The sequence below is a fragment of the Gobius niger genome (assembly GCF_951799975.1).
Source record: "Gobius niger genome assembly, chromosome: 3".
NCBI classification, from domain to species: domain Eukaryota; kingdom Metazoa; phylum Chordata; class Actinopteri; order Gobiiformes; family Gobiidae; genus Gobius; species Gobius niger.
Window position 1 is genome coordinate 21,498,210 of NC_136854.1, and position 22,573 is coordinate 21,520,782.

The window sequence follows — 22,573 nt, forward strand, 5'->3', positions numbered from 1 at the left end:
ATGAAATAAATAATATCATGTCACGTGTTGGATTAGGATCTGTGAGAAAACTATGGTCAAAATAACTTCTCTGACCCCTGACTGACTTCATAACGTTTTATAGACATCCAAGTAATTTGCAAAATGTAATAACATGACATCCAGAGGTCAAGGGTCACACATAAGAGCCACTTGACAGTTTAATTTGTAACTCTTTAATTTGTAAAATAAAACACAAACTTGTGTAAGTCCAGAAAACTGAATTCAAACATGCAGGTTATGCTCCTCACTCCCTAATGACAGTTTGATGGTTGTCTAGAAAGAAATAGCAAAGAGATGTTTGCTGTAGCATCATCTGGTTTCAACTCGCACGTGTCCTGAGTGTTTTAGAGATACTCTAGACTAAAAACAGCAATGTTAGATGCAGAGCTGTCACAGATTATGCCAGCAATGGCAGACATGTACGCCTGATGCCTTCTGGCAACGAGGCTTCAGTTTCACTGTGCTCATAGACTCCTGGAGCTCCAGCAAAGGTCAGCACCTTGTTAGGCCTATGCATATACAGAGAACAATGTTGTTACCAACACCTAAAAAGTAATCATTGAACCGAATAAAACTATGAATAAAAAAATAACACTGACACGTGAGACACTGACACGCGCTTTACATATTAATTTTCATTGTAAAACCAAGTTGAACGTGATGCCTTATGTCTGTAAATTTTAACTTTCTCTCTTGAAACATATATATTGATAACTGATATGGTCCATTGTGTTATTTATGTGTGTTTTTTTATTTTTTATTTTGCATGAAATTTAAGCTGGGGTTCTATGCTTCAGGAAACTATCTGATAAATAATTATTAACAACAATAATGTTGTAATTCTACTGACAGTTATTTGTAATGTGTGTTTTAATTTTTGTGTGCACCTGCTCTGGGACGCACATGGACATTAGCAATAGCTAAATCTTTTACAACCCATCTTTTCCTGAAAATGAATGTATTTTACACATGGTCCCAAAAATAAAATAAACAAAAAATAAACTGAATTTGATGTCTGAATAGTGGCTCCCTCTTGTGGTACTTTCTGAAACAACAACAACAAGCAAGGAGTTGCCCTGCAATAACTTGTTCATTTTTGGACACCTATTTTGTTCACAAACATTAAGTGCAAGATTAACAAATAAATAAATACAAATCCAAACAAAATTGGGATAATGAGTGACCGTGAACGCGGCTCTGGAACTGAAATAATAGACTGATAAATAATACGCTTCTTTAAAATGATTATTAGGCTATTATTATGAATATGTTTCCCCTGACTCCTTTTTCGCATACGACAGCCATTATTACAGCAGCTCCAGCCTCTCGCCCTGTGAGAGCTGAGGAGAGCGCTGCGCCGTATCAGCCCGTGCCAGTGCCAAGGCTCAGTGCAGCTCTCGGAGGTGACCCAGGCGGACGGGACAGGACAACGGCAGAGCTCTATTTTGCAAGTCTATGACTCAACTGCAGCCATTGGCGATAAATGGACAGCATGCGGGCGACTTGGGGATGTTTGATAACCGCTGTGGTGCTGCTCTTTCTTTGTATTCCCGCGGAATCCAAGAAAAACTTTAAATGTCCTTCAGGATGCTCGTGCTCCAAAGAGACCATCGTCTGCGTGGGCGCTTCACAGATCCCACGGACAATACCCAGTGACATCAATTCATTGTAAGCTGCAAAACTGAGCTTTGTCCATTTCCACGAATACTTTGTGATGTGATCTCTCTGCAGTCAGATATCCGATACGCTGGCGCACTGTGAGCATTCACCTCTGACTTTGATTTGTGTGTCTGTGTTCATCAGGAGCATAGTAAATGGATCCTTTGCTGAAATAACTGAGGCCATGTTTGCACTTATGCCTTCTCTGCAGTTACTGTAAGTGCAACGACAACTGATTCATAAATGCAGACACATACAAGCAACACAATGCATAAAGTCTCATTATACACACTTTGTTTCAAACAGAAAGACATTTTATGTGGCTAATGTGCTAGTGCTCTACAAATAAACTTGCCTTGCCTAATGAAATTTCTTTTTGTAGACTTTTAAATGCCAATTCTCTGACCACAATCAGAGATGATGCCTTCTCTGGACTTCCACATCTTGAGTATTTGTGAGTATTATTGTCTAGCAAATACAGAAATTGTCTGTTTATTATCTGACGTCTATGTTTACACAGATTTATAGAAGGTAACAAAATTGATACTCTAACCAAAAATGCCTTTCGTGGACTGCGAGACCTGACTCATCTGTAAGTTAGTTTTCACCTTCTGCAGTACAGTTATTCAATGTATTCATCTGATACACCATTTTCAGTTCACACACTGAGGTGAGGATTGAGACCATTGTTTAGACTAAAATGCTGTCCTCTTATGGTTTCAGATCACTCGCTAACAACAAGATGACGATCTTGCCAAGAGACCTCTTCTTCGATTTGGACTCGTTACTGGAGCTGTGAGTAAGCAGTTGTGGAATCAGTAATGTTCGAACGTGTCTTTTTTTTTTTCCACAGTGCTTTGCAAAGTAAAGCTGACTCAGGCTGAGCGCTGTCTTAGCCAAGCACAAATGATTATAGGCTTTTACATCTCTCTCAAATGTAGAGCAAAACAAAACCTGGCTTGACAAAATGTGAGGACAGCCATTAGGAAAATTGCACATCAAATAGTCAATATGTGATCCTTTTAGGCTTACTTTAGTGAATCTGCTGATTTTACACATTCTCTTTGATTTATTAGGGACCTCAGGGGAAACTCCTTCCAGTGCAACTGTGAGAATAAGTGGTTAATGGTGTGGCTGAAGAACACAAATGCCACTGTGTCAGACGTGATGTGTGCAGGTCCCAGTGATATGAAGGGCAAGCGTCTCAATGACCTCCCTCTGGCACCAGGACAGTGCATGTCTACAGGTAATTCATGTTCATTCACTACCGTCTAATGGCCCAGCAGGCTTTTGAGTTGCAGTTGTAGTTTTGATGAAGTAACTCCAAACCATATGATATAGTATATATACTGTAAACAGAGCAGTAGATTGAAAATGAATATGGCCAAAAGTTTGCTTCAGTTCACTTGGTGATGACTGCTCAATGATAAAATAAATGTGTTGAAGTTTTGCTGTGCCTTTCAGTAACTATATTTAGGGCTGGGCAATTTAATTGAATTCACAATCTCTACTTTGGTCAATCTCAATAGTCATGGGACTTTACGATTGTCAAGTTTACAGCATTTCCTTGTCAGAAACATCTCCTAGTTTGGATGAGACAATGGACTTGATCCCCAACTTAACCAAGCACATTTTCTCCAGTTCGGCATTAACCAAATCTAAAACCTTAAAAAAAAAAAAAGCATCAAAGTAGCGATGAAAACGAGGATGGAAAGGCGACAAAAGAGCGACCAAAAAACGTGCCGGCAAAGCAACAAAAATGCGACAAAAGATGTGGTGAAAACACGACTAAAAAAGCAAAACACAGAGCAATGAAAAAGCAACAAAAAACGACAGAAACATGACAATAAAGGCACAAAAGAGTCGAAAATACGCCAAAAACCAAGGCCGTGGAAACCCTCAGCACACCTGGTGGATCGAATCGCATTACAGGCAATATTAAATAAATAGGAAATAAGCACAGAAATAGCGTTTTTGGGGGCAATCATGTCTCTCAGCATCCCTTAACGAAAATATCTTCTCACAGCTCTGAAAACGCTTAAAAAATGTGACAAAATGCGGCGACAACATGACAAGAAAAGTTGGAAGGAAGGATTAGTTTTTGTTTGAGCTTAAGTTTAAAAAGACTGTATAAGTTCAGGATCAATATAAGAAAAAATAATGTGATTCGTTCTTTTGCCATATTGTCCAGCCCTGACAATATTTCTTTGCCACAATACAATAAAACTAGAAATACATTTAAAACTCACCCACTCCACATGTGTCTCTTTTATCCTATGCTTTTGTCCACCTCCGCACACAGACTTTGTGCGTCACCAGTCCATCAATGTGCAGGCCATGGCCGCAGATGTTTTTTCCTTTAAAGAGGACATATACGTCGCCATGGCTTCTCCAAATACCAACAGCTGCGCGATCATGGAATGGGATCACATTGAGATGAAATTCCGAGGTTTTGACAACATCGCAGGTTTGGTTGTCATTTTTCTCTGCCATGAAAACGGAGGGCCGTGTTTGTAATCTATGGCTTTCTTTGATTCATTTTGTAGGAAAGTCTATTGTTGGATGCCAGTCTGTCCTGATTGACAACCACATCTTGGTCATTGTTACACAGCTTTTTGGAGGTTCTCACATTTTTAAGTTCGATGTCCAACAAAACAAGTTCTCCAAATTTCAAGCTCTCGAGGTCTTCAACATCTCCAAGCCAAATGACATTGAGGTTTTCCAGATAGACAAAGAGTGGTACTTTGTGATTGTAGATAGCTCCAAAGCAGGCCTTTCCACTGTGTACAAATGGAGCGATGAGCCTGACCGTAACGAGACTGGCTTTTACACTTACCAGTTCCTCCATGAGTGGTTCAGAGACACAGACGCTGAGTACGTTCAGGTGGATGGGAAGTCCTATCTGATCTTAACCAGTCGCTCGCAGTCCCCTGTCATATATCTATGGAACAAAAGCACACTGAAATTTATAGTTCACGGTGAAATCCCAAACATCGATGATGCTGTGGCCGTCAAAGCCTTCAGGATGGAGGATGGCACGTATCTCGCCATGACATGCTACATTGGTGACTCCAAAGTTCTCAAATGGACCAATAAACAGTTCAGTGAAATTCAGCCTCTTCCCTCTCGGGGCGCTATGATCCTCCAGCCCTTCAGCTTCACAGACAGACAGTACCTTGCACTAGGCAGTGACTACTCGTTCACTCAGATATTTCTCTGGAACGCAGATGCAAAGATGTTTAAAAAGTTCAAGGATATTTATGTTCAGTCACCTCGATCATTTGTAGTAGTGAGCACTGATCGGAGAAATTTTATCTTTTCTCCCAGCTTCAAGGGTAAAACGATGGTGTTTGAGCATATAAAAGTAGATTTGAGTTTGTAAAGCTGATGTTGTGTACTTTTAGCCTGGCAAGATTCAGAGTAGAACGCATAGGTGGCAGCTTCCAGGCTAGTGTCTGTGAAATGCATTAGGATACAGACCTAATAACAATGCTAAACATAAAAAGGGAAATACAAAGTTTTATGATGCTTGTGATACTAACTTACAAATGTGAAAATATATAACCTTATGCAATAAGTGTGCAGCAGCTTAAACCATATGAACTATACAGTGCCTGTAATAATTTCTGGACTATGCAATTTATGCTGCAAAAATGTAGCTTTAAAACTTTGTTGCTGCACCACATGATGAATGTACTAAATGTATGTAATAAATTCCTGATGTAGTAATAAAACTAAATAAAACAAAGTCTAATTTCTACCAGAGTAAGATTGCATCTTCATTCAGACGGCATCTTGTCATAGAAGGGGGCGTGGCTTCGCTGAGGGGGAAAATAGAATCTTTAGAGAAACATAATTGTCCACTCTTTTTAGCCATTTTCTGGTGGAATATGAACACATTTATCACATACAAATAAAGTCAATTGTAAATCGGGCCCATATAGATATTTTCTCACAGCAGATCGTTCAGTAGAAGTGAAAATAGGGCAGTTGTAGCTAGCGCTAGCTAACCGTTAGCATTAGCCCGATGCTAACATGTAGCATTATGTTAACATTCTCCGTTATTTATGTATGTATGGGCTGTTGAACCACTTTGCTCCTCCCCATGTCTTTGTATCTTTATTTAGTAGAAAAATATATTCATAATTCAGCATTTGTTAAAGTAGTTTTTGAATAATTAGAGAAAGTTTAGATTTTTCTCCTACTTGTTTTCCCCCTTAACTGTTTTTAAACATGACCATATATGGACAATTCCAGAGACGCCGTCTGTAGCAAAAACATTTTATTTACTTATTATTTTATTTTGTTTAGATTTGTTAGATGCAGTGATTTGTTTTTCTAGCTAAAACGAGTCGTGCTTTCAGAGGAGACAGAGGCACAAACACATTTTTAGATAAGTGTAGAAATGTCTTCAACATACTGTACCTGCTCATTTTTCGTCCCCTAAAAAGACCAGGAAATACGTCACGACGCTGCCTATGACGTCAGAAGAGCGGAAGTGATGTAGGTAGCTAATCCGTTCTGATGTTGCTGGATTTTCCTGTAATGACAAAACTATGATTACACTTTAATTCACCTGGAGTTCATTTCGAGGCGCTGCAGACACACATGGAGGGATCTCAGAGGAGCGAGAGCGACTGGCAGGGGATGCTCAATGAGGTGAGACCAATCTGAGAAGAAGAGGATGGTGCGGGATAGTGTGTGTGGCGCATATACCCCTTTAACATAAGAAACTGCAACACTGGCGTATCTCTCAAATAAAACCATAACACGTGTATAGCAGATCTAGTTTGTGGGGTTTGACTTTAAGAAAAAGGAGTTGACACATGAATTGGGACGCGGTACAGGCGATACCTACTGGGGCAAAAACGCCAATACCTTAATTTGCCTCAGCCTAACCTTTAGCCAAGCCCTGAAGCCAGTCTTGCTCATTTACTGCACAGCAATAACATGGTAACAGGAGGGAAATAGCGCGGTAACTACAGGGATGGCGAAGGTTAATGCGTTTTGCAGTCCTGTGTTATCAAAAAAAATGTTTCCTGTCTTTATTCATACTGGATAAAGGTATAGGGTAAAGATGAATCCTATTACAATGAAATAAATTAGGTGTGTGTATTGTTTATATGTAATTTCAAAATGATTACAGTACTACTACTGCATATGACATGTTACTTCCATCCTTTCAGCATGCTGTCACTGTGCTGCAAAGTATAATGTGACCAAGTTCTTTATTTATTCATATTATTAAATTGCAAGTGATATTTTAAGATGCTATATTGCTATTACTATAGGCTACTACTATTATTCCAAAGACGACTTAAATGATATTTAACTTGCATTCTTTTAGTTTGTTATTTGTAAAAGAAAGCTGGAGAGCAAAAAGGAGGCCCTCCTAATCCTGTCCAAAGAGCTGGACACCTGTCAGCAGGAGCGGGACCAGTACAAACTGATGGCGAACCAGCTCAGAGAGCGACACCAAGGACTCAAGAAAAAGTACAGGGAGCTCATTGTAAGTTCTCTGAATAAGCTTAAATATTACTTTTGGGCCTTACTTCACTTAATTGCCTTTATTACCAAATATGCAGGATGGTGATACCTCTCTGCCTCCTGAAAAAAGAAACCAAGTAAGAATTGTTTTTTTCTTTTATTCTCATGTATTATGCCAATACCCCAGTGTTGCAAAAACTTAACCTTTTGAGGGTGTACAACATTAAAAATTCAATTGTTTTGTTGGTGATGTGCTCTCACTTCATCAGGTAAATTTGGCACAGCTATTGAGAGACTCAAGAGACAGAAGTCAACAACTTTCTGATGAACTGAAGGAAGTGAATCAGCGACTTGTAGAAGCTCAAGGCGACAATAAGGTTCAACCAGGGAAAAGGTTTACAAGCTTTGCTTGTGGTGTATAATCTAGATAAAACCTCTCATCACTCCCACAGCTGCTGAGGATGACCATCACCAAACAAAGACTGGGCGACGAAGAGGTTGGAACGCGTCATTTTCCAGCACATGAACGAGAGGATCTAGTTAAACAGCTGGAGCGAGCCAGGGAGCAGGTGATCAGAGCTGCTCCATTGTTAATGTACCTCATTGTTTTTTATGATTTAGATGCATGAAGATTTGCGTTGTGTGTTGTAGAACGAGGTGCTGGAGCACACTGTGAAGTCACTGACAGACGAACTGCAGGACATACGAGCAGAGAGGGATGTGTTTCAACAGAAGGCTCATCGTCTCAATGTGGAAATGAACCACCTCCTCGGGAACGATGAGATACGAATGCTGGACGTGGATGCACTCTGCGTGGAGAACAGGTTTGGAAAGCCCTTCTTTTTAAGTTCAGTTTGTTATATCATCACTAAATTTGAGCTTTCATTTGACAGATATCTACATGAGAGGCTAAATCAGCTACAAGAGGAAGTTAACATTTTAAAATCAAATCTGTCAAAGTACAAGGTAACTCTGAACATTATTCCATAGGTATTTTTTATGACACATATAATGTAAGAACTTACTTATTTGGCAAATTTTGTTTGCAGACTGCTTTAGAGTGCCGGAAAAACTCAAAATTCAACGGTAAACCCACCAGTAGTGCACTCACAGGTGTGCTGTCTGCCAAACAAGGTCTGGCCTCATATTTAGCTTTATCAAATGCAAAACAATTGTGTATAAAATGTAAACAATTATAACACTCTGTTTCAGTGAAGGAGTTATTGCTGTCAGAAGAAAATGGCTGTAGTTTGCCAGTCACTCCTCAGTCCATCTCAGATCTCAAATCTCTGGCCACAGCACTGTTGGAGACCATCCATGAGAAGAACATGGTGATCCAGCACCAGCGACAGATCAACAAGTAAACAACATTATCATTAATGTTTACATCTATAGCCATATTGTTCCTCTTTTACAATTATTTTTTCCCCCCTAGAATTCTTGGGAATCGAGTGGCCGAATTGGAGAAAAAATTTAAATCATTGGAGATGTCCGGTATATGGAGTCTGCCTGGTACTTATAGTTATACTATATTGTTCATCCCTTAGTCTATGTATAATCTCTATATAATGACTTTCCTGCTTCTGCTGCTTTCCTTCTTGGAGGCTTGACTTATAATGTTTCTCTGGGATATAACGGAAGTAGGTTCAATCTTTTCACTGATCTGCACTTTACTGTCCTCAAATTGTATCATACATTTGTACCTATAATTGTTTCCTTTTAAAAATGTTGTAATACTTTTTAACAGGAGGAAGAGACAGCATTATTCTAAGCACACAACCTACAGACTCCCCAGACTGCAACAGTAATGAAGGTGCGTTAATAAACTAATTAAGCGTTTGGGAATGGACTCACAAGCTTACATACAGTGTATATACTTATCTTTCACTGTTTTTTTCTTTAGGAGATGAATTATCTGTTGAAAGGGAATCTAACCAAGACCAAGAAGAACAACAAGATTTTCTAGCGTCTCAATCGTCGGCTGAAATACTGGAGAAGTTGCCACTGAGCCATTCCCCGCCTCCCCAAATCAGCAGCCACGCGTCCCAAACAGTCGACCCGAGTGATGCGAGTTTAGAGGAAACGCCTCTTGCCGATGTTGCTGCCGCGCCCACAATTACAGAGAACAATGTAAATGAAAGCCTGGAGAGTGAGGCGGACAAGAAAACAGAGGACAATGAATCTGACTGTGCACAACACGGAGTTTATCGTTCTAATTCCACCGGTGCGTCACACATCGAGGAGGATGTCCGGTTACACTTGGACACGGAGATTACAAACTCTTCTGATGTGGAGGAGGATATTGACTGTGGCCCTTTACAGGAAAAGAACTGATGGTATTGTTATCTAAAGAAGTTTTATCATTCATGACCAAGAAGATTGTCCATAAATACCACACCAATAAAATGTCCACGCAGGAGGGCTCAGACATCAATGGTGCAAAATGGAGGCTGACGATTTAACTGGGCGAAGGAGAACTGTTTGCTGCTCTTCACTAAAAATAACTGGAAGAAGGAGGGAAGATAGAGCACATTTGCTTGAGAGGTGATCGGTTGAGCTGTAAGAAGCAAAGTGTCAAAAGAGACATGGATTTTGGTTGAATGTCTGTTTCAGGCTTAAGGATTTTATTTAACTTTGCACAAATCATGTGAAATATTTATTTTAACTTATCACTCAAAGATGAATTAATTTGACTGACAACATCCTTAATGTCAGTTCTAAAACTAATAGCTGTTCTTTTACAAAGACTAATTACATCAATTAAATTATAATTTTATTCAATCTTGCACCTTTGGTGTGTGTGTGAGTCAAGGTATTTTTTTTTTGTATTTATATTTCAGTTTAAATTTGCTACTGCTTTTATGTTGTCATTTTGTAGATTCAGACCAATATTCAGGTCATGACTGCTCACGGGGTGTTTTATTTATTCACGTCTGATATTAATGCACATCGTAGTAAAAGAAAGAACAAATTAGACAACAAAAAGATTAAGACCCACATTTATTCAGAGAGCACAGTCTATAGCAGTGGTTTCCAACCTTTTATCCCTCAGGGACCTCCCAAATTTAGCAGTGGACAAATCAACGACCCAACACCCTTCCTCAATCTGATGAATTACTTTTATGTTTATGAAAATTGAAATCATCTTTGTTGAACAAATTACTAAATCCTATAAAACACATTAAAATGCCATACTTACATTATAATTCTATCAACCTAGTTTGAACCTAATTTATCAGAAGTTATGGGGAAACTTCGGGACCCGATCTCAAGGTTGGGAATCACTGGTCTATATCATGATCAAACTGACAGCATATGTCTAGGGATTATATGCCAAACCATCTGCCATTATGCTGATGACAAACATATACTACTGATTATGTGCTACAAATGTCTTGTCTGTGTTGTGCTGTTCAACACGGTAACACATCTTGCTTGTATGAAAGTCATCGTGTTCATTTTTAGGTCAGTGAAACTAAGCTTTAACAAATAAATTTCTCTTATTCACTTTGGACCTCTTCAAGGCCTCAAGTTTGTTTGTGTGCTTGATCCAAAGATCTGCAGAGGATATCCCGATCACACAGCAGCCAATCCTTGGACCCGCGTTTCCATTTTGCAGACTGGCATCATCCCCACCACGTCCCAAGTCGTCCTGCTGCTGATGAACAACCACTGCTCTGCCGATGACAGTGTGCCCTCCAAACAGCGTGGCCTCGGACTCAATCCTGGCCCTGATGCGACCGTTCTGAGTCACAAAGTTGCCAAAGTCTCCAGGATGATGGGGGTGGTTTACATTAAGGGGGTTGTAGTGGCCCCCAGCAGAGGCACAGCCCGAACTCAAGTCTCCGAACTGATGGATGTGCACCGCCTTGGCCTCGGCTGTGTCTCTGTCAAAGCCGCGGAGCTGGAGGCTGACGGACAGTTTGCTCTGAGGGGAATCTTGTTTAAACAGGACCACACCGTACACCTTCGGGGCACTGCCGGATGGCGCGTTGGGTTTGACCATACACGCTGCATAAAGGGTCCCATTGAACTGGAATGCCTCTGGGGGGTGCGGCACAACATTGTGAGCTGAGATGCAGAGCTGAGATTCGAGCACAATCAGCAGGACGCCTCCCAAAGTATAAACTGACCTTTGAAGGATAATACAAAAGGTTGAGTAAATATCCAATGTTTGCAATACTGTTTGTTCCACCCTTTTTTTTTTTTTTACAACAGTGTTCATTTTGTTATATAAAAACAGTTACATATTACATGGGATTCATTTCTTTTGCCAAAATACAAAAGAAAATGGGTCATGTCGTTTTTATCACACCATACTTTTTATTCCTACTAAATAACTAGTAAAAACTATCTGGAAAGTTTTGCATTGTTATATGATTGTTATGATTCTTCAAAATGTGGCTAATTCTTTCCTTTAATATAGTCTACATAATGTGTCTTTGTTTTATCCTTCAGGTAAAATCCATTCTAAATCTTTCAATCAAAAAGACAAAAGTCTCTTACCAGAATTCATGCATCTTGGTCAAACGTCTTTCCTATTGTCTCTTGTAAATGTGTCTTCTGTGTGTCCTGAAAGCCTCACAGCAAATGGTAATGTTTCCAAAAAAGTCTTGTGTAAGCCTCAGTGGGCGTAACTTAAGGAGGTTGGGCAGTACTTTTACAACACACATGGTTCCCATTTTATTACCAGGCCTACATAATAGCACCGATTCCAATAGAATAATGAATATATGAATAAGTATATGCATTTTATATACTTATTTCATAATTTGTTTACCCAAAAGATAATAACTTAAAAAAATATTCAAATGCAGAGTGTCGCAAGATAATAAGTTTTATACTGTGGACAATACAATTACAGTTAGTTGCAAAGTAATAAATTAGTTTAAAATGTTACTTATCTGACAGTAAAATTGTCAGAGGAAATAAAGAAAGAAGGAATGAAGTAGCCTATGGAGCATTCTCCAGTTGAAAAGGGTGGTATTAGACAGTGGTCTCTGTGATGGTTTACCCTGTAATCCTCTGTTCACAATAATCTCCCGAGTTCGTCCCTAAAACTCATGTTTCATCTTCTACTTCGTCTGCTCCGAACCCTGAGGCTCCCTCGCAGAGCCTGAAAGGTGCTGATAGCCATCTTGGCCCAGTAGTCGACCTCTTTGTAGACACGGTACACCCACAACTTCAATTCAAACAGAGCAGTGGGGCACACCACCTGAAATAACAGAAAATGTTTTGATATCTCCATAAATATCTCCAAGGAAATACTTTGCGACAGAAGAATTACACAGCACAACAATTGGACCAAAATCATCATTGATCATCATCGTTGCATTGGCTTGCGGCACGATTAGAAGGTCCTGGGTTTGATCCCTGGGCCGTGTTTGCCTGTTCTCCCTGTGATGATGATGTGTGTGAGTGAGTGGATGGTGGTGGTCGAAGGAGCCGTTGGCGTTGATGTGTGGAGCCAAAACGACATCCTGAGCTTACCATCACCGTGTATGGAGCGCATGTAAAGTGTGCGTACAATGCACAATCCAAATAAAGTATTTTCCTTTCCTGTTCAATACATATATACACTCTGTAACGTGTATCAGTATAATTAGTATAGTGGTTCAATGGAAACACCGTTCATACATGGATCAAAGGTCAGCAGTTTGAATCCCAGCTTTGACAGGTGCAGATGGTTGAGGTGTCCTTGGGGCAAGACCTCTTTGACTATGTATGAATTTAGTGTGACTGAGTGGTTGGTGATTGGCAGCTTTGCTTCTCTCCGATTACCACAGGGCAGCGAAGGCATCAATAGTAGCCTAACACCACCAACAAGTAGGGAGGGACTCAATACTGACTGCAAAGTAGTGTTTTGAGAAGGCTGTCAGGCTTTTACAGCATAATGCAATCTGTAAGCCAGTATTTATTTTATTATTACTATTATTGATATTGATATAATTAATACATTTGTCTTCCTGAATTTCACCAATTCTCCAGTGCAGCTGCAGCAAATAGGGGCCATATTGAGCATCCAGAGACCATTAATATCAAGTTAGGATTTCGTTTAAGAATAATTGGTGCATAATTGTTTTAATTGCCAATTGAAACCAAAGCATTTTGAAGAAACCTTCCTTGGCAGATCATGCAAACTGTATACTGAGATTCAAACGTTGGACCTTAGTAGTGATCTGTTTTTACCTCTGATCCAACACTGGACGTTATCAGTGCAGAGCTATCTTGTGATTTAATCATCTCTCTGGTTTTGGCTATCAGAATTGAGACTCTCTCCTTCACCATTTTCCTCTGTTTCTCATACTCTCCCGTCTGCCCACTGCTCAGTTCCTCCTCTTCTTTAGAGATGGCTTTGTCCACGAGAGCACAACACTGAACAAGGGCAGAGTGTAAACACCACAGCTTATCCTGACAGTCCAACAGGGATGACGACAGCTGAACAGACACCAGCCGACTGTCAGCAACTGTCACTTCGGAAGAAAAGCTCTCCTTCTTCCTCTGAAATTAAAAAAAAATAAAGAATGATTAAATGAAAGGGTGGAATGCTTTTGTTCACCTTCAACATGTTCAAGCCTGTACACAAATTTATTTGAGCACAGATGTTTATCTGGTGTACTAATACAACTACAATGAGTGCTGCCAATACTATTGAGTAAGTGGAATGTGAAATAGACAACATCTCACAGTATCGATTTAAACAAAACTATCCTAATTTTCTACCAAACTCACCACTACATTAGCTGGCATTAAATCTGAGTTATCCCAGAAGCTTGTGAACCGTCCACGGACTTAGAACCAGTGTGACAGATTGTCCGAATGTGACCTGCCCATGAATTGCCATGGGATGTCCGCCAAGGAGTGTGACATTTTTTGTCTGGGAATTGCTACCCCCATCTTCACAGTGTGGTAGCCATTATGGTGGATTATTTCCGATTTTGCACGCAAAGAATAGTCAAGAGACGTGCAGGAAGTGTGTCATTCATTGACTGGTTTAAACATGTTGGAAACTTAATTCAAGCAGCTTTGACAATAATGAATACAGACGCTTCAGGGGTGGAACTGCTATCAATCTAACAAACAAATACAGTATAAAAGTCAATAATCGACGAGAAGAGAAAAGAATTGGTGGAAACATTTTCAAATATCCTATGAATGACACAATAGCCTTGGGCAGTGGCAAGTCTACTCCAACAAAAAACACCCACCTTTATAACTGTGCACTCGCTTGACTGTGCATTCTACATAAAACATACCATTTTATTAAAAGCCACACACCCATCACTCTTATCTTACTCCTGCACACATCCTTACTCTCTCTTTCTCTCTCTCTCTCTCTTGCTTATGTCTATTCACTAGGTTCCAGTAAATGAATGGCAGCTGCACTCAAATTGAAACAAATACCTGAATGTAACAACCTCGTACAGGGTTGAAGTATATGAGCATGTTCAATGGCAGGTTATGGTCAGTGGAAAAATCCCATACTCACAAAAAGTTCCAGCAGGATAGAGCATTCATACTGTAGTTGCTCAGCTATGGAAACAGCACTGGGCACTGCAGTCATTCCTCTGGTTCGCCTGAGTGCCATTGGACCTCTGCTGAAAGAAAGGTGACACAATTACAAGTAGAATAGTCTTCGTAAATACATCAACAAAAATCTTTCATTCTACCCACAGTGACTTGACTTGACTTCACTTCACAGTCACTTCAGTTTGCCCCTTCCCTCCAGTGTGACGGCCAGTTTCCTACTGTTTTGGTAAAACCTTCTTCCAGGTTGATCCAATGTTGCTCCGCTTGCTCTGAGCTGCTTCTGTTATACGTGTGGTGGCCAAGTCTCCGCCCTTTTCCTGTGGGAACTTGATGCCGGTCTGGTGGAGGAACTCAGTGGGACCTGGGGGTGAAAGGAGGAGCTCATGAACTTATGCATGAGGAGGTTATCTGATTTACTGGAAGTAGAGCTGCATTTAGACAGTTTGGAGGCCACTTAAAAGAATGGGTTATAAATTATAAATAATAAGAAATGCACTTTATCTAAGCAATCGTTTATCTAATTCAGTGCATAGACCTATCAGCCAGATAATAGGTAGATATTTACTTAATTAGAGGCATACTTACTTACCTTTACTAAAATGATGTAGCTCATGGGTTCTAGTGAGGGGCCAGGACTCCCTGGAAATGAGATTCTTGATCTTGACTGGTTAAATTATGGTGAATTTGTAAGTAAAACTATGATGGGTACAGCAAATGACACTATTTAATTTCTTTCAGTAAATCCAGTGAGTCAGACAGCAGAGCATGCAAGGCCAGACAGACCACAGCTGTCCTGCACCTGGTCAGGGCAACAACCACAAAAAAGGGAAATAACGAAAGAAAGAAAGAAAGAAAGAAAGAAAGAAAGAAAGAAAGAAAGAAAGAAAGAAAGAAAGAAAGAAAGAAAGAAAGAAAGAAAGAAAGAAAGAAAGAAAGAAAGAAAGAAAGAAAGAAAGAAAGAAAGAAAGAAAGAAAGAAAGAAACAGACAGACAGACAGACAGACAGACAGACAGACAGACAGACAGACAGACAGACAGACAGACAGACAGACAGACAGACAGACAGACAGACAGACAGACAGACAGACAAACAAACAAACAAACAAACAAACAAACAAACAAACAAACAAAACAAACAAACAAACAAACAAACAGGTCTGCTGCTATACAAACAAACAAACAAACAAACAAACAAACAAACAAACAAACAAACAAACAAACAAACAAACAAACAAACAGGTCTGCTGCTATACAAACAAAGACCTACCAGATAAAATACTAGACAGATGTTTAATCATCAAACTAGTTGAATGACTGTAATACCTTTCCACTCCACTAGATGTCAGTGCAGGCAGAGGGGCGCTAACGAGCTGAACAGGTTAGTCTCATTGACCGTAGACGCAGAATAAAAAAACAGGTTGGGTGTTTTTAGTATCGAATAAACCTGTAATAATAGCTATAGGGGTGGAGATATAGACAGTTATTCTCCATATCACCGCTATAAGGTACTTTGTCGCGTTAAAAAGACTGCGGAATAGATAAGTCGCTCGATATCTGCTAGTAAGCTAACCGCTCATCAAAACAACAGCATCATCATGAACACTCTGGTGGGTTACGGGGTGTCCTCCGACTCTGACAGCGATGGAGACGCATCAGATGAACACAGTAAACCAAGGTAACACATCTATTTGCCAGGATCGGTTATGATATGAAGATAATACAGGTGTGTTCTCGTCCAAAGGTCAATTCAGGATGCGTGTCATGATGTTGAACCTGTGCAAAAGAGCCGAAACTTCCTGCTCGAGGCGGATTCTGGGTCGAGTGATTCGGAACTGGAGGAAGAAGATCGACCCGCTGCGCCTGTCGCTCATAATGCTCCACGGGGAAGCTTTCCGAGCCCCTCGCTCTCCCCTAAGATGAGCAAACTGCCTTCCCCGTCCCTGCAGACCTCCTCCGACACAGGCGTGTTCACCAACCCTTACAAGGCTCAGGCTGACCAGAAGCTGAGTGCTCTGCAGAAACACGTACCCCTCACGGAACAGGCCAGACCCTCTCACATCGGAGGACGGCGGATCTGCGTGTCCTACAGGAAAGATGGCAGGTGTAGATTTGGCATCAAGTGCAAGTATGCTCATGATAGTGACCTACAGACCTCATCCTTTGACACTCACGCTAAAGAGGTCCACTCAGGTGCCTGTAGTGCCCAAGGTACTCCGGGCTTCCAGCAGGACACCGAGGAAAAGCCAGAGGGCCAGCAAGTAAAGAAGAGGAGGGTTGGACTAAGTAACACCTTAATTCCTCCCAAACGAGCAATGAAGCAGTATGCAATGCAAAGAGGAAAAGAGGGAAGCCATGTCTTGTAATTGTCTCTGCCTCTTGTTAAAACCAAAACAAGTGGTGTTAAGACATTTATTTTACATGATACAAATGTTCTGTTATTTCTACCACACTGTTACAAGTCAGAGGTGCAGATCTAGTATTGACTTTCTACATATAATTTATAGACATGTGACATCAAACCATGACCAGTTATTTGTTTTCTAACATTTATAACCTTATAGGGAGCAATACAACATCAGTTTATTAGTTGGAAAGACCGCAGCACAGATCAAGTATGTTTGTTTCCATGCTAATCTGCTATAAATTTAGTGACATTTACATGTAAAGATTAGGGCTGCACAATATATCACCGAATTGTGATCGCAATATTAGGTGAAGCAATAATTCAGGAAGCCACAGTTTATCACAAATACACTGGAGGTCTTCCATTTTACTGAGATTTATATATTTTTTTCAAACACAGCCTAAAACAATGCATGGTAGCTTAAAAATGATAAAGTTCAGTTGAAGAATTTTACTTATTTACTTCCATTTTAGCCTGGTTTTGGTCTCTTCTCTTATTAGTGACACATTTTCAAGATAGAAAAAAAAAAAGATTGTTTGAATTAAAGAAAACGAACAGTGTTGACACAGTTTTGTAAAATATTGCAATATTCGAGACGGTTATCAAATAAAAAAAGATTCTCATACTGTGCAGCGAAGGTGTAAGCATTTCATTTTGGTGGAAACCTTGACAGTGCCACATTCAAGATTAGATATAACATTAACCTGGGACAGGATGACTATATTGCATTAACAGCATTGTAAAATATTCATGAACATACACGTAATAAAAGACATGTGTTAGCATCACTGTGAACAAACGCAACAACTTGCAAATACTTTCCCTGATACAGAAAATCTAAAATGCTACGAAAGGTACTGAAATAAACAATACATTTTACTCTATCGGTGCCCTGTATAACTTAAGCAGTGAAATACAGTGTTTTAAGCCAATATTTGAATAATTAGCTTCCATTCTCCGTTTCTGTGCACCATCCTGGTTTTACATCAGAGCTCCCTTGGTGTTCCCACACTACGCTGTCCTCACCTGCCTCTGTTTGCTGGAGAGTGCTACTGTTTGGATTGGTGGAAGACATTATGGGATTGTCAAGGATAAAGCCTTCCTCATTAGAAGAGGCCACAACCTGTAACTGTGGGGAAGACACGAGAGCAGGGCTGGTGGTTTGCAGGTGAAGCTGACTGACAGGCTGGAAGGTCATCTGGAGAATGTGGGGTTGTCCTGTGCTCTGTAGCTGAGAGGAGTACGACTGAAGAGGTGGCTGCTGTGTCACTGAGCTCAGCGGCTGTGACGTGGCCTGCACAAACTGCACAGGCATCTGGAGCTGCAGGTGTGTCTGAGGCTGGTCAGCAGGCGAAGGAGGGTCAATGGGGGACAGTGCAATAGTTACAGGTACCTGCATGGCATGAAGGCTTTGATCCTGACCCAGTAAAACCACCTGATGACCCACTTGTTGGGCCATATGGTCCACCTGGGACATCACCGCACTCTCCTGATCATCAGGCAAAATTTGGCCCACCTCGAGACTGCTGGTCTCTCCCGGTGCAGGGATTCCTTGTAGCTCCAGCAGAGAAGCAGGGGTTGTGATGAGTGCACCGGCATTAGCTGCCAGTGCCTCCGCTATCAAAACCTCTGGATGACTTTTAGCCTTGTGAGCCACAACACAGTCCTTCTTCTCAAACTTTTTGCCACAAATGGAGCAGGAAAACTGGTAAGTAGCATCAGCATCATGTTTCTTCATGTGCCAGTTTAGAGATGCTTTTTGTCGACAAGTGAAACCACATATCTCACACCTAAGAATGAAAGGATGAGAACCATGTTTAATGAAAGTCACACCAGCACCAACAAGCACAATATTTGCACACATACTGTAGAGGCTTCTCTCCGGTGTGGATCATGCGGTGCACTGCAAGATTATGGGAGCTCTTAAAGGCACGAGCACAGAACTCACAGATGTAGTCCCTTTGGTCTTAAAAATACAAGCATGTCATAGGGTGGTATTTAAGTTGAAACAAATTGAGGTCATTGTTATTTCAGATACCTGTGTGATGCTTCGCATGACGCAGCAGCTGCTTCTGCAGTCTGAACAACCTTCCACATGATGGGTGTGGACAGACATATTTCTTCTTTAGCAAGTGCTGGTATTTTATATGATGCTTGTTGATAAAATAACAGATCAAAGGCATTAGTCTCAATTTGGACATTGTATGCAATTGCTTGCTTAATAACCTTGAAGCTTTCATTATCAGACAGACCTGTAAGTAACGTGGATGCGCCAATACTGTGCCACAGCCCTCCATCTCACAGCGGACATACTGCACTGGGGGCTTTTTCCTAAAAGAGGCCACACATATTAGATATAACAATTATTATTAAATGATTATTTTAAGCAGCGACTTAAGTTGTACCTTCGTTTTGGCAGGCGTGGGGTTTTGTCATCTTTTTTTCTCCTGCCTCTCCTAAAAGAGGAGGCAAATGTTTAAATAACAGTCATATGCAGGTAAGTATTCTATGAATGAGCTTACTTCCTGGGTCCCCCTATCTCTTCCACATTTTTTTCTTCAACTTTGACTTCTTCCTCTACACTTTCCATTCCTTCCTTTTTAATGTCCGTTTCAGTTTTGGGACACATATCCATCTCGTTTATCTCTTTTTCTTTCTTATCCCTCTGTCTTGAAGGAGGCCGGCGTTTTGGTTTAGGGCCTTCTCTGAGGAAATAATAAATTATCCAAATTAATAATTCAAACTAGTGTTATTGTATTTGATGAATTACTCTTGCAAGTGCTCACCTTTCTCCTTTTGGATCATAGCTCTGGTCATTTAAATCATCCCTGAAGGGAACATCTTCATCACTGCTTATAGCTTCATCCTCTTCCGCACTACTGTAATAATAAAATGTTAAAAACGGCATCATAGCAATACAATCTTAATATTTCTGCTCCTTCTCCAGTCACTTTCATTACCTGATATTGGTCAAGTCCTGAAACTGCGGTTCTGAGTCCTGCTCCTGGTCACTGAAAATATTTCCTTCCTCTTCTTTCTTCTTACTGACATTTTTATAGTACAATAACATACAGGATAGAATGGAATAATTAACAAGGAACTAAATGTGTACGTTATAATCAAGGTCACTTGTTTAGTATTTGTGTAAAACACATCGTCTTGTTGAGCGTGTGGTTATTGTGACAATACAACAGTGTTAAAAAGGAAAAAAATACCACTACTTACATTTCAAACTTCATTTTGTTCATTTCTTCGTCCACTATGAAGAGAATACAAGTCTAAGTCTATTCTCAGTTCTTTACATTTCATGGGATGCATGTTTAAAATGTGGTTGCTTACCAACAGGGCTTTCAGTTCTGGGCTCAGTCTTACATACTGGCTGAACTGGGCTACGTGTGGCCCGGTTGGAAATAGTCTTGGCACGGTTCTGTGTTGGAGGTCGCTTCGAAGAAAGTACTACAAGCAAATGAGAAATGAATCAGAAATGTTAAAACACTGTTTTTTGTGGAAACAATGCTGTAGTTTATTACAATGGTAACTGAATTTTTATTACCTTCAGCTTCTTTGCCACTTTTCTGATCCTGTGACCTGTCATAGAATTGAGAGGCAATTGAGGATTGAATGAATGGATGGATAAGGACCAAAATAAACAAGCAAACTCCAAGATTTAATGAGTCAGATGAGCTATTCCTCACATTTGATGTGTAAAGGAGGGTGGCATTACCAAGTGTTCCAGGAAATACCAACAATTGCATTTACCAATATGTTGACTTATACTCTTGCTGGATTGAACCAGAGTTTGGCGAAGTTTTGCCTGATGGCTGTAAGCAATTTTAAAACCTGTGCGCACTTGTCACCGCCCACTGAGGGAAGCCAGTCACTACGTTTTGGAGAATATATTTGGTTACACAACGACATAAACAGCTGTGTGGATTTATATGTCTCTGGTTATAATCTGCCTGGATGTCTGCGCACTCTTACTTGTTTGCATACCAGTGCATTAGCATTGCTTGTATTAAAACACTTACTCTGTGATGTGTGGCAAGTCATCAGCGAGCCCTGCACTTGCACCTTGCGATCCTGCACAGTCAGACACTTTCTTTCTCTTTCCATTTGAAACTTTGCGCCTCTTGATAACAGCAGGATCAGTGTCTAACTCTTCGTCATTTTCGTCCTCACTTTTCGCGTCCTTCAGCCATGCCGGCACAGTCCTCGTTGACCGGTCACGCAGCACCCGTCCTGTGCTCTGTGGGCTTAAAGATGCCCCATTCACATCCGTGGATGGAGCAGAGACTCCGGCTCTCGGGCGCCCCACTCCCCGCTGTCGAAGCCCCCTGCGCGGTGTCGTGCTCATAACAGGAGCCGAGGTCTGCTCTCTGGCCTTGTCCTCCGTAGAGACATCTTCTGTGTTTACATCCTCCGTTCGTTCACCCACTGCTCCTTCCATCGCAGCGAAGACAGTTCAGCTCAGGTTACAAATCACAAAAGTCAAGCGGGCTACTTGCAGTTTGAGAAGTAGTCGATGTTGGTTTTAAGAGCGTTTTGATCGCGAGAGGCCTTGATCCAACAGGGGCTCATTTTCAACGAAGGCGTGAATTTGTCGATGATTATATAATTGCATTTATTAAGAAGAAACTGAAAACTTTATCTATTTAGTTATAAGCCAATATCATTTTAAAGAAGCAGAGCCTAGTTTGCCTTCTTAAAGCTATAGTAAACCTACTTATTCCTCTAGGCCGTGAGCGCAGCCATTTTGTGCGCTTTGTTACGTCTCCTTTAAGCCAAATATAAACCGAGGTTACGTTGAACGGCAGCGGAGCGCGCGCTAGCAGCTCTAAAAACAAACTGGATACAACTCATGCGCTTACGTCAGATGCTAAGAGGCTAGCACTTTTGTTTATACATCTGCAGTAGGCGTTCCAAACGACGCACACGCGCACGCAGATGCTTTGAAGCATTGTGGGAACTGTAGTTTTGTAATATAAAAGCTGCCTTATCTGTTGTTACATTGTAGTTACGTCTCCTCTCCAGTTATACACTTATGTGGATAGAATGAATGCCTTTTAGTACATTCTATCCATGATTCTACCGCACACGCGCGCACACACACACGCACGCACGCACGCACGCACACACACACACACACACACACACACATTATTTATTTAGGTTTATTTATTCAATTCAACAAACAAGCTTGTAACTGATGCTATGCAAACAGTTTATAGCTAGTGCTAATTTTCAACTCCCTGATTCCTGCAGCAAGGATTTGAACCAATATATAACGTGGCTGTCCTGCATGCTTAATTTGTAAATGTATATTTTGTATTTCAACTGCGCAACAAATTGCCATGTGTGTTCCCAAAGCTCAGGACTGAAGGTTGTGATGCCACATTTATCCATCAGATGGCGACATTGTAAGCATAATATACGGCCGCTAATGAAGGACTTGAGGGCGAAATAGTCACCAGC

At 40.7% G+C, this 22,573-nt stretch overlaps 6 protein-coding genes across 8 annotated transcripts; 3 read left to right on the top strand and 3 right to left on the bottom strand.

The window, feature by feature from the left end:
• Positions 1 to 1,362: 1,362 nt before the first annotated feature.
• Positions 1,363 to 5,383, top strand: LOC306961568 (leucine-rich repeat LGI family member 2-like). Its single transcript, XM_079554370.1, has 8 exons — positions 1,363 to 1,689; positions 1,825 to 1,896; positions 2,063 to 2,134; positions 2,201 to 2,272; positions 2,404 to 2,475; positions 2,757 to 2,926; positions 3,983 to 4,147; positions 4,227 to 5,383. The coding sequence occupies exons 1-8, from the start codon at positions 1,505 to 1,507 to the stop codon at positions 5,060 to 5,062; spliced, it is 1,644 nt and encodes a 547-aa protein (XP_079410496.1). The 5' UTR covers positions 1,363 to 1,504; the 3' UTR covers positions 5,063 to 5,383.
• Positions 5,384 to 6,168: 785 nt separating this feature from the next.
• Positions 6,169 to 9,857, top strand: ccdc149b (coiled-coil domain containing 149b). 2 transcript variants are annotated; one of them, XM_079554371.1, is made up of 13 exons: positions 6,169 to 6,339; positions 7,028 to 7,189; positions 7,266 to 7,304; positions 7,437 to 7,544; positions 7,620 to 7,736; positions 7,819 to 7,991; positions 8,061 to 8,133; positions 8,217 to 8,301; positions 8,380 to 8,527; positions 8,603 to 8,679; positions 8,772 to 8,807; positions 8,915 to 8,980; positions 9,071 to 9,857. In XM_079554371.1, exons 1-13 carry the CDS (start codon positions 6,289 to 6,291, stop codon positions 9,499 to 9,501), a joined length of 1,566 nt encoding a protein of 521 aa, XP_079410497.1. In that variant the 5' UTR covers positions 6,169 to 6,288; the 3' UTR covers positions 9,502 to 9,857. The 2 variants fall into 2 exon arrangements, with proteins under 2 accessions (XP_079410497.1, XP_079410498.1); XM_079554372.1 differs by lacking the exon at positions 8,772 to 8,807.
• Positions 9,858 to 9,995: 138 nt separating this feature from the next.
• LOC306961580 (extracellular superoxide dismutase [Cu-Zn]-like) lies at positions 9,996 to 11,854 on the bottom strand. Its single transcript, XM_079554385.1, has 2 exons — positions 11,674 to 11,854; positions 9,996 to 11,300 (listed from the first exon to the last, which is right to left on the bottom strand). The coding sequence occupies exons 1-2, from the start codon at positions 11,685 to 11,687 to the stop codon at positions 10,643 to 10,645; spliced, it is 672 nt and encodes a 223-aa protein (XP_079410511.1). The 5' UTR covers positions 11,688 to 11,854; the 3' UTR covers positions 9,996 to 10,642.
• Positions 11,855 to 11,936: 82 nt separating this feature from the next.
• On the bottom strand, positions 11,937 to 15,058 carry LOC306961581 (uncharacterized protein). Of its 2 annotated transcripts, none has more exons than XM_079554387.1 (4): positions 14,842 to 15,058; positions 14,657 to 14,765; positions 13,357 to 13,668; positions 11,937 to 12,382 (listed from the first exon to the last, which is right to left on the bottom strand). In XM_079554387.1, the coding sequence occupies exons 2-4, from the start codon at positions 14,753 to 14,755 to the stop codon at positions 12,236 to 12,238; spliced, it is 558 nt and encodes a 185-aa protein (XP_079410513.1). In that variant the 5' UTR covers positions 14,756 to 14,765; positions 14,842 to 15,058; the 3' UTR covers positions 11,937 to 12,235. The 2 variants fall into 2 exon arrangements, with proteins under 2 accessions (XP_079410513.1, XP_079410512.1); XM_079554386.1 differs by having other exon boundaries at positions 11,940 to 12,382; positions 14,657 to 14,762.
• Positions 15,059 to 16,104: 1,046 nt separating this feature from the next.
• On the top strand, positions 16,105 to 17,060 carry LOC306961579 (uncharacterized protein; the record flags this gene model as incomplete). Its single annotated transcript, XM_079554384.1, has 2 exons — positions 16,105 to 16,372; positions 16,439 to 17,060. Exons 1-2 carry the CDS (start codon positions 16,293 to 16,295, stop codon positions 17,058 to 17,060), a joined length of 702 nt encoding a protein of 233 aa, XP_079410510.1. The 5' UTR covers positions 16,105 to 16,292.
• A 979-nt stretch (positions 17,061 to 18,039) lies between these two features.
• On the bottom strand, positions 18,040 to 21,871 carry zfp91 (ZFP91 zinc finger protein, atypical E3 ubiquitin ligase). The gene is made up of 12 exons (XM_079553652.1): positions 21,130 to 21,871; positions 20,655 to 20,689; positions 20,445 to 20,557; positions 20,327 to 20,379; positions 20,062 to 20,145; positions 19,888 to 19,980; positions 19,624 to 19,806; positions 19,507 to 19,557; positions 19,354 to 19,432; positions 19,140 to 19,254; positions 18,968 to 19,067; positions 18,040 to 18,891 (listed from the first exon to the last, which is right to left on the bottom strand). Exons 1-12 carry the CDS (start codon positions 21,546 to 21,548, stop codon positions 18,045 to 18,047), a joined length of 2,172 nt encoding a protein of 723 aa, XP_079409778.1. The 5' UTR covers positions 21,549 to 21,871; the 3' UTR covers positions 18,040 to 18,044.
• Between the last annotated feature and the right edge of the window lie 702 nt (positions 21,872 to 22,573).

Coding starts and splice junctions, on each gene's coding strand:
- LOC306961568 (XM_079554370.1), top strand. CDS start 1,505: ATGGACAGCATGCGGGCGACTTGGGGATGTTTGATAACCGCTGTGGTG. Junction 1,690..1,824: donor CCCAGTGACATCAATTCATT/GTAAGCTGCAAA, acceptor TGTGTTCATCAG/GAGCATAGTAAATGGATCCT. Junction 2,135..2,200: donor CTTCCACATCTTGAGTATTT/GTGAGTATTATT, acceptor ATGTTTACACAG/ATTTATAGAAGGTAACAAAA.
- zfp91 (XM_079553652.1), bottom strand. CDS start 21,548: ATGGAAGGAGCAGTGGGTGAACGAACGGAGGATGTAAACACAGAAGAT. Junction 19,807..19,887: donor TATGATCCAAAAGGAGAAAG/GTGAGCACTTGC, acceptor TTATTTCCTCAG/AGAAGGCCCTAAACCAAAAC. Junction 19,255..19,353: donor CGCATCCACGTTACTTACAG/GTCTGTCTGATA, acceptor TTTATCAACAAG/CATCATATAAAATACCAGCA.
- LOC306961581 (XM_079554387.1), bottom strand. CDS start 14,755: ATGGCACTCAGGCGAACCAGAGGAATGACTGCAGTGCCCAGTGCTGTT. Junction 13,669..14,656: donor CTATCCTGCTGGAACTTTTT/GTGAGTATGGGA, acceptor TTTTAATTTCAG/AGGAAGAAGGAGAGCTTTTC. Junction 12,383..13,356: donor CGTCCAGTGTTGGATCAGAG/GTAAAAACAGAT, acceptor CTGTTATTTCAG/GTGGTGTGCCCCACTGCTCT.
- ccdc149b (XM_079554371.1), top strand. CDS start 6,289: ATGGAGGGATCTCAGAGGAGCGAGAGCGACTGGCAGGGGATGCTCAAT. Junction 7,545..7,619: donor AAGCTCAAGGCGACAATAAG/GTTCAACCAGGG, acceptor TCACTCCCACAG/CTGCTGAGGATGACCATCAC. Junction 8,302..8,379: donor TGTGCTGTCTGCCAAACAAG/GTCTGGCCTCAT, acceptor ACTCTGTTTCAG/TGAAGGAGTTATTGCTGTCA.